General features: G+C 28.3%; 3 protein-coding genes across 4 annotated transcripts in view; 1 reads left to right on the top strand and 2 right to left on the bottom strand.

The window, feature by feature from the left end:
* LOC127282176 (snurportin-1) overlaps positions 1 to 13088 on the top strand; it is a 31890-nt gene that overhangs the window by 11720 nt on the left and 7082 nt on the right. The gene's annotated exons all lie outside the window — the stretch shown is intronic.
* On the bottom strand, positions 2520 to 4993 carry LOC127282250 (uncharacterized). Its single transcript, XM_051306426.1, has 3 exons — positions 4818 to 4993; positions 2992 to 3221; positions 2520 to 2873 (listed from the first exon to the last, which is right to left on the bottom strand). Exons 2-3 carry the CDS (start codon positions 3214 to 3216, stop codon positions 2793 to 2795), a joined length of 306 nt encoding a protein of 101 aa, XP_051162383.1. The 5' UTR covers positions 3217 to 3221; positions 4818 to 4993; the 3' UTR covers positions 2520 to 2792.
* On the bottom strand, positions 6610 to 12547 carry LOC127282126 (uncharacterized). Of its 2 annotated transcripts, none has more exons than XM_051306213.1 (5): positions 12411 to 12547; positions 10879 to 11257; positions 8483 to 9145; positions 7183 to 7371; positions 6610 to 7062 (listed from the first exon to the last, which is right to left on the bottom strand). In XM_051306213.1, exons 2-5 carry the CDS (start codon positions 11254 to 11256, stop codon positions 6694 to 6696), a joined length of 1599 nt encoding a protein of 532 aa, XP_051162170.1. In that variant the 5' UTR covers position 11257; positions 12411 to 12547; the 3' UTR covers positions 6610 to 6693. The 2 variants fall into 2 exon arrangements, with proteins under 2 accessions (XP_051162170.1, XP_051162177.1); XM_051306220.1 differs by lacking the exon at positions 12411 to 12547 and adding an exon at positions 11535 to 11600.

Raw genomic sequence — 13088 nt, 5'->3', positions numbered from 1 at the left:
TTACTAATTCTCAGAAGCAAAAAGTGAGTCACTAATTTAAATTAGTAAACATTTTTACTAATTCATATTTAGAGAGTGGTGTGAAATTTACTTTTGAAAATGAAATTGAATTATTTTAAAAAGGGGGATGAGGGAAAGGATGAATTTCTTTGGACAAAAGATAATCTTAGCTTCATCTATAAGCTGATGCAATAATTGCAACGTCTATGATATAGGACCACATGTGTCAATGCAGCATCATTCGAAGACAATGCAACAAGCATTTCTGTTCACTATATAATCAGAAATGCGAATGGGCTTTTCTATAGTCATTAATAGCACATACGTTCTGATTTACAATAGAGAAAGAGAGAGAGAGAGACAAAATGATCTCAGAATTCAGTGGAAATTATTTCATTTACTGAAAACCGCTTATATATTCAATTTTGTTCTAAAAAAAAAATAGTCCTAGTGGAAAATTAAAATTCCAATCACTTTACAGTGTTTTTTTGATTTAGTTTTTAAAAATATTCTTAAATTTATTTTTAAACTATTTTAAAAATTATTTTAAAAATTATTTTTAAAACTTATTTTTAAAATTATTTTTAAAACTTATTTTTAAAATTATTTTTAAAACTTATTTTTAAAACTTATTTTTAAAATTATTTTTTAATTTGAAAATTATTTTTTAATTTAAAAATTATTTTTTAGTGAATTTTTTTATTTTTAATTATTATTACTACAAAAGATCGTGCAGCTGTCGCCCCCGCTTCAATACTGTGGATTACGAACTTCCTTCTATGTACCTTGTTTACTTTCGTTCGACTGTACACTTTTTCAGATTTAACTATATATAAACTTGTGAGTCGACAAACGGCACTTCTACTTTTGCACTATCTGGTATCCAGTAGCATCATAAAAAAATATAAAATTACAAGTGTTACATGGGGAAAATTTAATTAAGTACAGGTGAAATGTTTCGTTGGAAACGAATATAGGAATGAAAAAAAATTAAAAGAATGTAAAAAATTAAAATTTACGGAATTTTGTAAAATACCTAGATACATATTTTATTAAATTTTTATTTTTCACCGGAACATGGGAAAAAAATGAAAAATATTTTTAGAAAATAATTTTAAAAAATTATTTAAAAAAAATGTTTAACAATTTTTTTTTTATTATTTTGTTTATTGTCTCTAATTTGTCGTCTTTGAATATCAATAAAAAAGAAAAAGAATTAATATCAAAGTATTATATTCCTCTTCCTTAATCGTTACTTCTTTATAGTGAAAACGAAACATTATTGCTTCTTTCCGAAGAATGTAACTTTTAATAAGATAAAAAATTGTGTATTCTATGGGAAAGGAAATTTTAGAAAGCTTTTATAGAGATAAATACTTGTTGATTATTATTTATCAAAGAATATTTTATCTAATTATACTTAAAATTTATTTTAAAAAAAAAGTAAAATAATTAATAACGATAATTTTATTATAATAATAACAATAATAATTAAACTATTAATTTATTAAATTCAAAGTAATTTGACAAAGAGACTAAATTTCTGTTTTTTTTTTTTAAATTAATTTAATTATTTACATAATGTACTTTGATGAAAGAAGATTTTTTTCATTTTACGAGAACTTTCTCATTTAAACGTAAATTCCAGCATTTCTTTAAGGTATACATTTAAAAAAAAAAAATCTCTAGGGATAAAGAACATCTGGACGAAGGAATAATTAACCTTCTGCTTTGAGCTACTCTTTATAATCATGTAATCAAATTTTTCTATTTGAGATATTGGAAAAGTGTGATTAAACTTTTGAAACTTGATCCATTAAAAAAAACGAGTACAATGTAAAAGAAATTCTAAAAGATTGGAAGACTTTTAGACAATTAACTTTATTCGACCATATATTCTAACTTTGAAGAATTTTTTTCTATTTTTAATCTTATCGTAATTTTTGTTTAAATAACAAATATTAAATAACAATTATTAAATTGTAAATTAAGTAATAAAAAAAATTTTTAAATAAAAAATTATTTAATAGAATAATTTTGTAGGTAAATAATTAAAAAATGTTTTAAATTTTTTGTAAAGAAATATATTATAAATAAACAATCAAAATTTTTTCTTGAACTTTATATAAAAAAATGATATCGATCATTGAAAATTAATTGTTATAAAATTGTTATAAAACATTTTTTATATATACGCTATAGACAAATTAAATTATTCATTTACGAAGTTTATATACGCTATAGTTATATATTGGGGTTATTTCCTGAAAATACGATTTCAAACTAACTGGATTGAACGTCTGGTTGCCGTCTGTAGAAATTCACTTTATCACTGTCTTCATTTTATACATTAAAGAATATCGAAAGTTTTCTTATTTAATTTTTTCTTCCAAATCGATAATAATATTTCAGATCAAACTAATTTTTTTTTAATTTTTCAATAAAACACGAAAAAAATTGTCTAAAAAAAAAAATTAATTAAAGGGAAAGGGATTTTAACAAAATAAGATTTGATCAAATTATAAAAAAAATTTATTTACAAATTTTTTTTTATATTTAAAATCCTGAGAAAAAATTTTACTTTTTCTCGTCTATTTTTTATGTAGAAAAAAACGTCTATTTCTTATAAAATATTTATGAATATATATATGGCATAAAAATTGCTATAGACAATTTTTAATTACAAAATAATATGGTAATGCAAAATAAATATATGGCTTTAAACATGATTATTGACGATTAATGGATTTGTGGAAATATTGGAATTTTTATTTTTATCATATGATTATTTATTATCTACTAACAAAACCAGCATTATGAAGAATACTGTAAACTCGTTCTCTGGGAATATCATCCGCATCACGATTCACCACCTGAAAAAAAGTAATTTATATTGAATTCAAAAAATATTTTTATACTGCAATAAGAAAAAAAAATAATAATACAATAAAATTATATTATAAATAATATAATTATTATAAATTATTGTACCTGCATCTCTTTTTCCGTAAGCAAAGATTCTTTCGCTAGGTCAGCAGCAACAAGAGGATTTTTGTAAAAGTCATTCCTCAATTCATTTGGCAAAGCATCTTCCATTTCGGAATTAACAATAACCGCAGGATGACGATATAAAGCCGATGAGTGATCGACTATAAATTGTGGCGCCGCCAAACATTCTCCTATTATTAAAACGCAAAGGATGAATAACTTTTGCATTTTATCTGAAATCATTATTTCTTCTTTTACTAAAATTATTATACTCAACTGAATTATTTCAAACTAAGAAGAATTATTAATTATATATAAAATAATTAAGATTTTCTATTTTTCAATCCTAGGGAGTAAAATTGTCATTTTCAACCCTAGAAAGTAAAAATAATATTATTTTCAACTGCAGCTCTTAAAATAGAAATTTTTGATCATAAATTATTTTGGAGTTGTAAAATTAATTGAAATTATTATTTAAACTTATAATAAATTTTTTTTTATCATTGTGAGAAAAAAGGCAAAATTTTGTAAATTTTATAAATACAATAAAAGGAAAATTTTTTTCTGCACATGACATTTGTAATTTATATTTGTATGCTTTTCATCATCTTTGTATTTCATATGTGAAAAGTTGAGCCACGTAGGAAATAGTTGTCATGTCAGACACTGTGTGTTCATATATATATATATATATATGGTAGCAAGATTTTGCTGGCAAATAAGGAAGCGGATATGCCCTTGTCTCAAATTCTCTGCGCCACAGCGAAAGGAAAACAAGTATAACATCCTTGAATAATGTTCAAACGAATGTATTATCTGTACATCCAAATTTGGTACAATTTTTTTTCCTCCAAAATTTGTTTATTTAAATAAATTTCAATAATTGTTTACAATTATTATAAAATTATTTTTGAAAAATTAAATCAAATTCAATTTTGAAATTAAAGAAAAATTATTTTTAATTTTCATATTTGAAAATATTGTTAAAATTATTTTTTTCCTATAGAATTTTTTTTTGTTCGGTTTAAAAATGACAATAATAATTATAACTTGTTATTAATAGAAGTTAGAATTTAATTTTACTGTGTATTTTATTACCTGCCTATTATTTTTATTAAAAAATAAAAGTTATATGTTGATTACGTATTATTTATAATAAAAATATTAGCTGCCACATGTCAGGTCCACTTCCAGAGAAACTTTCTTTGCTCTCTGTATAAAACTTGAATTTTAATTTTTTTAAACTAATAACAGACTTGATCTATATAAACTTTCTAATCTGTTTGGGAAATTACTTAATAATAATAAGTGCCTGACACAATCAAAATGAGGCTATAAAATTAGATCATATTAGATAATTCGAATTTTTTAAAATAGTAACCAAATATTTTATTTGAATTAAATAAAAATATATTCGTCTCAGAGACAAATAAATATTTTTTTTTCAAATAAATTTTATTTGATTTAAATAAAAAAATTTAATTTAGTACAAATAAAAATTTTATTTAGCGCAACTAAATTTAGCATAAATAAAATTTTATACTAAATGCAAATAAAATTTTTATTTAAACCAAAATTAAAAATTTATTTAAATTAAAATAAATAAATAATAAAGCCGAAAATTGGCTCTTAGATAAATATATCATTTCTTTGGATGTAGAACTCAAATTGTAAGAATGTTTAAATAATTTTGGGTCAAAAAAATATCACTATAACTGTCACTTTGAAAAACTAATTTTATTCCTTTTTGTCCACAAAAAAGCACACACTTTTTGGAATATATATATATGACACAATATAACAATTTTTTTTTTTACTATGAAACTCACCTATAATTAATAAAAAAAAAATAACAAAAATGAATATTTAAATAATGCTTCTTAGATTTTGCTCCGGTGTGTATATTTGAATGGTAAGAAACTGAATGCACGATGCGTGACGGTGTTTCTTATATAGAAATCAGGTGGCCTGGCTCATATACCTGACGAGTTCAACTGAGATTATGCCTTAGATCCAATAACCATTGGTTGAATATAGACCTACGAGAGATATTTCATCTTATTTCAAACCGAGGGCGTTAACTAAGTCAAGGGCTTTTCTTACTCTTTGTCAATCACGTATGATCATCTCTTTTATTATATTCTTATTATAATATATTTTAATTACATCTAAATATTACACTTTTTTCAAAATATTTACTTGAACCAAATAATTTTTATTTAAATTAAATAAACTGTATTTGAGCCAATAATTTTTGTATTTGAAACAAATACCATAATAATTATTAAATGAATATTAAAAATACGCAAAAAATAAAAAAATAAAAAAACACTGAAAATAAAAATTATAGCATCATTTTTTTAAAAAAAGTATTTTTCTATAAACAAAATGTTTGTACAAGAAATTATTTAAAAATTATTTAAAGAGACAAAAATTATATAATAAATAAATCATTAAAATGGTATCTTTAATCTTAATTGATTTTGATATTCGTTTATTGAAACATAATGTGAATAATGCGATAAATAATATCAAAACTTGTTAAGTATATGTAATATTTTTTTTTGTATTAATTTTTTTTACGATGAAAAATGTGACAAGAAATTAATCATCGAACTGATTTTGGCTTATATACATTTTAAATTGATCGAAACTGCGAAAAGGGATGGGAGAGTGTATATAATGCAGTATCCGGGTCAATGTTACAACCTTCAGAGAACATGAACTGACACTTGAGCGGTTATCCTTGCATGACAAAAGACGGAAGTGGGAAGTATATAAGATGTAGATGCGGATTAAATATTATTGGATGTATGAAACTTTTACCAAAGTATTTTAGGTTCCATACTCTTGTTTAAATTAATTTTTGGTACTTTCAAACAAAATTTTCAACAATGGCTAAAATTTTTTTTAAATTTGCCAAATTGCCAAATAAAAATAGATTCTTTTTTTTATTTCTATTCTAATAAGTAGACCCTTTTGTACAGTAGTTGTTATTTTTCATTACAATCAAAAAATGTTCCGTTTTTTTATACTAGTGAGTAAAGTGACCATTTTTCACCCTGGGGAGAAAACAAATCTTTTCTAACTCTAGTGAGAAAATGACTAGTTTTAAATCTAGAGATTATAAAATTTTTCAAAAACTAGGAACAAAAATGGCTATTTTAAATCCTTTGTCTTGGTATTTATTTTACAATATCATAACCCAATTGTTTCGCGTTATATTTTTTTTTAAATTCAAAGAAATCTAAGGATTTGAAAAAAATTAATTCAGGAATAATTTAAATAAAAACTCAATTATAAAAAAAATAAAAAGCACCTTAAAATATAAGAAATAGTAAAAAAAAATATATTCCAATAAGAGGTATAAAAATAATAAAAACCACAATTTTAGATAAAAAAAAAATCTATATTATAAATCTCCAATTTAAACATCACATGATAAAATTACATATATTGTTTGCGACGAGGTGAAAAATATTTCAGTATAGATATTACAAATACTAATTTCCATAATCACCAGTTTTAAATATATGGGATAAAATTTGAATTTTAAATAGTTTCGACATCAATATTTGTACTGATATTAAATATTGATATATGTATTGAAAAAAATTCGTATAATTTTTTTTTTATTTTGCGGATTTATTACATAAAATATTGTACTTTGTTATTGGTTTTTTTTTTGTTTTTTAATTTTATTTTCTAATGATAATATTGGTAGGCGGGTGAGATTGTTTTTTGATAAACAGGTACATCAGCTTCAGCAACAGCTGGTGCAAGTGCTTTACCCAATACTGGAACTGAGCCATGAACTTGCACATGATCCAAATGAACAGTCTTAATGAGAGTTGGTTCTTGAATTGAAACTCGTTCATATTTTGTTGATGGCTCCACTAAATCGACTTCTTGAAGTGTTTCAATTGGCCGACTCACCACAATTCGTCTCGTTGACACACGTTCACCCGTTGGCTCAGCGTCATCGGGTGCAGGTGTCACTGAAAGTACTCGAGCACGAACATTGCCCGCGTCTTTTATTTCGCCAGTTGATCCTTTATCGCGATTGAAGCCAACCTTTAAAAAAAAATTGAATTTAGATTTTATTCAAAATTATTAATTACCATAGCGAATGTAATATTAAAAAATGCTAACTAAAAAAATTACTAATTACTAACAATTTTTATAAAGTCTTACTTCAGTTACACCACCACGTGCTGTGAGTAATTCGATAAGTCTATTTTGATTAGAGATGTTTTCTTCAGGACTATTTCTGATGCTTGGAACAACTGTAGACGATTCTGGTGCAAATCCGGAAGTTTCCTCCTGTGGTATTCCATTGGATCGAGCAATTACTTGAGGTTCTGCGAGGATTTTATTGTTTTCCTGAAAAATAAGGAATTAACATTTGAATTTGATGATTTGTCATTAGATTTTTACTGGTACCACTTGTAACAATTATTAAGTATCAATTTGGTACCACTTGATGATGCTACTTTTTGGGTTCAATTCTGCATCATTTAATTTCAGTGGTACCAATTAAATATTAATCTAATGTCCATGGTATCTCTTAAATAGTTATTCGATGCAAATAATACACCTGGTACCAACGATACCACTTGGTAAATTCGCTGGTACCAGTGATACCACTCGATAAATTCAATGGTACCAGTGGTACCATTTAATATAACCACTGGTACCAAATGATAAGTAATTTTGTATCTTATATAATTCATTATATCATCATTATCTAATTATGTATTCTGGTACTAGTAATACCATTCAATAAATCGATTGGTACCAACGATACCACTTGATAACTTCGCTGGTACCAGTGATATTAATCGATAAATTTGATGGTACCAGTGTTACCAATTGCTAGATTATTTTTTACCGCTGATATCACTTATTAGATCATCAGCATCGAATTATATATTCTGGTACCAGTGATACCATTCGATAAAACCACTGGTACCAACGATACCAGCTGATAATTCCCCTGGTACCAGTAATACCACTTGATAAATTTACTTGTATCCATTGATAAATCATTTTGTATCATTGGTATCACTTATTAGATCATTAGCATCTAATTTAATATTCTGGTACTAGTGATACTACTCGATTAATCCACTGGTACCAAATGATAAATCCTATTACGTAGCTGGTATCACTTGTTAGATCATCAGAATTTAATTATTTGCTCTGGTACCAATGATATTATAGGATAAATCCTTTGGTACCGAATGATTCATCAAGATACTGAAAGATGAATCATCTAATATTTGCATCTGATGGTAGATCATTTTGGTACCATTGGTAGCAGATGATTAATATTTTAGTACCGATGGTACCAGCTGAATAATCCTTCGGTACCAATGATACCATAAGAAAAATTCTCCGCTACCAACTGATACATAAAGAGTAATGATAATTCCATCATACATCACAATTTGGTACCAAGTGTCACATCAACATAAATGATCTAATTACAAACCTGAGCATATCGTGCATTCTCTAAAAGACTAACAAATTGCTGCTGCTGTTGCTCCTGATGTTGTCTAAATGCAAGTGCATCTCTCATCTGCGCCTGTTCAAATTGTGACTGCGCCGTTTGAATTTGCAACATTGATGCCTGATTGTTACGTTGTTGAGCTTGACGAATCAACAAATTCTGTTGTTGAAGTGCCGTCAATGGTGTTGATGGTGAATTACGAAATTGAGCACTATGGAAATCCTCATTCTCAACAACAACAGATTCCTCCTCATTGGACAATGATGAAGAACCAGCAGCAGGCATAGATGGTGATGGTGCTGCCGCTGCAGCAGGTGCAGGTGTCGATGATGGAATAATAATTGGCGCTGGTGCTCCTTGAATTGGTGCATGAGAAAGAACCGGTGCAATTGTCAAATGAACTGGTGCATGAGCAACAACTGGAATTGTACTCGGTGCAAATGCAGTTTGTGCACCAGCAGTTGCATAAGCGTACGAATGATGAGCAAGTGGAATTTCACCCGAATGCAATGGTTGCACCACAGCTGGTCCCTTTTGTTTTTTCGATGTGGGCTCATCCAGCTCGACTAGAGCCGATCCAGCTGGTCGAACAATAACACGTTCCTCGATGTCATAGAATTGTTTCTGAATTGCTGGCCGACGTACCTGTTTAGCATTTTTTTTTTTTTAATTAGATTTTGTTGATCTTTAATTTGGAATAGTGTTGTTTTTTTTTACTTTTGTGGACTGAGGGTAATTCGAAATCTTTCCAGGATGCATGATAGGATAGGATAGAGTAGGCTAAACTAGGATAGGATAGAATAGGATAGGATACTAGATAGGGCAGAATAGAATAAGATAGGACAGACTAGAGTTGGATAGGATCCTTAAAAGAATAGGACAGAGTAGGATAGGATTCTTAACAGGATAGAATCCTTAATAGAACAGGATCCTTGGTTGGACACGATAGAGTTGGAAGGGATCCTTGCAAGAACAGGATAGAGGAAGGTAGCATCCTTGATAGGATAGCATCCTTAATAGAATAGAATCCTTAATAGGATAGAATAATTAATAAGATAGAATCTTTAATAGCACAGGATAGAGTTGGATAGAATCCTTAATAGGACAGGATCCTTCGTAGGACACAATAGAGTTGGAAGGGAACCTTGAAAGGACAGGATAGAGGAAGGTAGGATCCTTGATAGGATAGGATCCGTAATAGAATAGAATCCTTAATAGGATAGAATCCTTAATAGCACATGATAGAGTTGGATAGGATCCTTAATAGGACAGGATCCTTCGTAGGACACAATAGAGATGGAAGGGATCCTTGAAAGGACAGGATAGAGGAAGGTAGGATCCTTGAGAGGTTAGGATCCTTAATAGCACAGGATCCTTAATAGGACAGGATAGAGTTGGATAGGATCCTTGATAGGACAGGATAGAGTGGGATAGAATCCTAGATAGGACGGGATAGAGTGGGATAGAATCCTAGATAGGAAAGGACAGAATGAGATAGGATGCTTAATAGGACAGGATAGAGTTGGATAGGATCCTTAATAGGACAGGATAGACTTGGATAGGATCCTTAATAGGACGGAATAGAGTTGGATAGGATCCTTAGTAGGACAGGATAGAGTTGGATAGGATCCTTAATAGGACAGGATCCTTCGTAGGACACGATAGAGTGGGATACAATCCTAGATAGAACAGGACAGAGTGGGATAGGATCCTTAATAGGACAGGATAGAGTTGGATAGGACCCTTAATAAGATAGGATCCTTAATAGGACAGGATCCTTAATAGGACAGGATAGAGTTGGATAGGATCCTTGATAGGACAGGATAGAGTGAGATAGAATCCTAGATAGGACGGGATAGAGTGGGATAGAATCCTAGATAAGACAGGATAGAGGAAGGTAGGATCCTTGATAGGATAGGATCTTTAATAGAATAGGATCCTTAATAGGACAGGATAGAGTTGGATAGGATCCTTAATAGGACAGGATAGACTTGGATAGGATCCTTGATAGGACGGGATAGAGTTGGATAGGATCCTTAATAGGACATGATAGAGTTGGATAGGATCCTTGTTAGGACGGAGTAGGATAGGATCTTTAAAGGAATAGAATCCTAGATAGGACAGAATAGGATCCTTGATAGGGCTTTATAGAATCCTTTAAAAAAAATAGGATCCTTGATAGAACAGGATAAACTAACATAGGATCGGATAAAATAGGATTCATATCCTTTCGGGAACAAAATTATTTGTGAGATTAATTTTTTACTAATTAATTAAGTTTGAATAATTAATTAAATTTGAATAATTAATTAAATACAATGAACTTTGAAATAAATTTGTCAAAATAAATTAACATTTGAAAAGTAGAAGATAATTACTTCGAATTTACGAGTTGAGACAGCGGGTTTGATGACGTCGAGTTGTTTCTCGATGACAGCGGGATGTGCCTCGTAGCGGGTAACCGGCACTTGAGAAACAGTTGGTACGTGTTTGACGAAAGGTACAGCGGCAACGGCGGGAACATGAGTTCTTGCATAACCAACATGATGAGCTTCGACTTTTGCCGGAATTGCTGCGGCTGCTGCATATTGCAAGGGGGCAGTGTACTGAAGACCAGCGCCATAGGTTAATGGGGCACCATGACCTTGATAGCCATTCACATAGGTGACACCAGCTGGATTTAAATATGGCATTGTTATCGAAACACCCCCAAAGGCAACATGCAGCATTGCTGCCATTATCACAAAAAGCCTCATCCTACAATTTCATTACAATTAATTATTTACTACTTTATTATAATTAATTAACTTAATTATTAGAATTATAACATATTTATTAATATTAACAATTTGTTAATTGTTTTAATTCATTTATTAATCTTGATTATAATTTATTTAATTGTTATTAATTAATAGTCAAATTTCAATTGTGATCGATAAAAAAAATTTTGTTTCATTATTTCAATTGTATATGATTATGTAATTTAATTAAAAATTTGTATTTTTTTTTTTTTTTGCTTTTGGCATTTATTAACTTATTGAAATTTGCATATCATGCTTCGATGATGTTTATGATTCACTTTCGAAAAAAACACGAGCGCTAAGATGATCTCAACAGCCTCACTTATATGGACCGCGCCCTCTTATAAGTCGTGTCACTTTTACTTTTTTGATACTATCACGACATTTGATTTGCAAGGTCGATTCTTTCTTCAGTACATAAGATACAACATGTTTATGGTGTTAATTTATTAATTCAACAAAAGTGACTTTGTGATTTATTAAATGGCAACAAAATTAGTTCCATATATATATAAACTAAAAGAAAGAAACGCGGAAAAAATGTTATTTCCTTATTTTTTTACCCAGTGCAAACTTTTTTTTAAAAAATTTTGATTAAAAAAATTTTTTTTCTATGAAAATAATGATAATTATGTGTTATTGAGACACTTTGAATACGTCTCATGTGTCTCAATAACTAAATTCCCACTGTATTTAATATTTAATTTTTGTAATAATTTTAAAATTATTTTTTAATTATTTTTATGTTTTTAAATAGTAAAAATAATAAGTAAATAATTAGTTTTATTAAAATAAAATATATTATAATATACAATAAATAATAATAAAAAAAATTAAATTAAATATATTGTAATAATAGCGGTTTATAATTAATTACTCATTAATAATTAATTATAAATATTCCAAGTAGTAAAATAATTTTTTTTTTTTGTTGAATAATCCACTTTTCGGAAAATCACAGACAAAAAATCGCTATCACTTTTTTACATTTTGCCACCAACACTACTTATTTATTTGGAATTTTTTAACAAGAAATCACTGAAACAAATTTTTTTTTTTTGCGAAAAAAATTGCAATTTATTTTGAAAAATATGACTCGTGTATCTGACCTGATTTTGTGTCAAAAGAATCAAGGGTTGTGAGACAGTTGTTGAAAAACTCTTGCTTTTATGCAAGACGTATAGGACAAGAGGGGCATCTCTCTCCCTCCTACACTTGGGGCCCCACCCGCGAAAAAAGAACAAGGGCCCACCGGTCCGGTAAAAAGTGGGTCATTTGTGTTCGCGCAGTTAAAAAACAAAAAAAACTATGCCGAAAGACTTTCGGGGGGCTGATCCTTTTATCGTTGGACCCACCCGCCGAATGTGCATTTTACGCTCTCGAGGGGGGCCTCTTTTTTCGCAATCACTAATTTTTTTTTTTTTTCTTTTTTTTTATGTATACGATTGTTCCATTAGTCTTCGCTACCTTATATCTCGAGCAAAACCCGATAATCATACCTTGGGCGTTCACCATAAATCCTTTAATGATAAATGTTATTATATAGACATGCATTTGAAAAATTTGGTCCCCCTCTTTTTTTTTATAACCAGGCTTTTTTCACATTCTCATCATATAATGAGAAAGTATTTTATATTTTAAATTGCAGCTACAATTGTAGTATTATTATTATAATTATTCATCTTTTTATTTCGTAATAAAAAAAAATTGATGAATTTTTCAAACAATTATGAAAAGCAAAATTTGTCTTCAAATTGACGATAATTTATTACGATATTGGCAAATTT

The sequence above is a fragment of the Leptopilina boulardi genome, unplaced genomic scaffold (genome assembly GCF_019393585.1).
Source record: "Leptopilina boulardi isolate dan_hultmark-lab unplaced genomic scaffold, ZJU_Lbou_2.1 LbouV2_114, whole genome shotgun sequence".
Lineage (NCBI taxonomy): Eukaryota > Metazoa > Arthropoda > Insecta > Hymenoptera > Figitidae > Leptopilina > Leptopilina boulardi.
Note: the sequence above shows the minus strand (reverse complement) of the source record. Positions and strands in the feature narration are given on the sequence as shown.

Coding starts and splice junctions, on each gene's coding strand:
- LOC127282250 (XM_051306426.1), bottom strand. CDS start 3,216: ATGCAAAAGTTATTCATCCTTTGCGTTTTAATAATAGGAGAATGTTTG. Junction 2,874..2,991: donor TTACGGAAAAAGAGATGCAG/GTACAATAATTT, acceptor ACTTTTTTTCAG/GTGGTGAATCGTGATGCGGA.
- LOC127282126 (XM_051306213.1), bottom strand. CDS start 11,256: ATGAGGCTTTTTGTGATAATGGCAGCAATGCTGCATGTTGCCTTTGGG. Junction 7,372..8,482: donor AGAATGCACGATATGCTCAG/GTTTGTAATTAG, acceptor CTTATTTTTCAG/GAAAACAATAAAATCCTCGC. Junction 7,063..7,182: donor CACGTGGTGGTGTAACTGAA/GTAAGACTTTAT, acceptor TTTTTTTTAAAG/GTTGGCTTCAATCGCGATAA.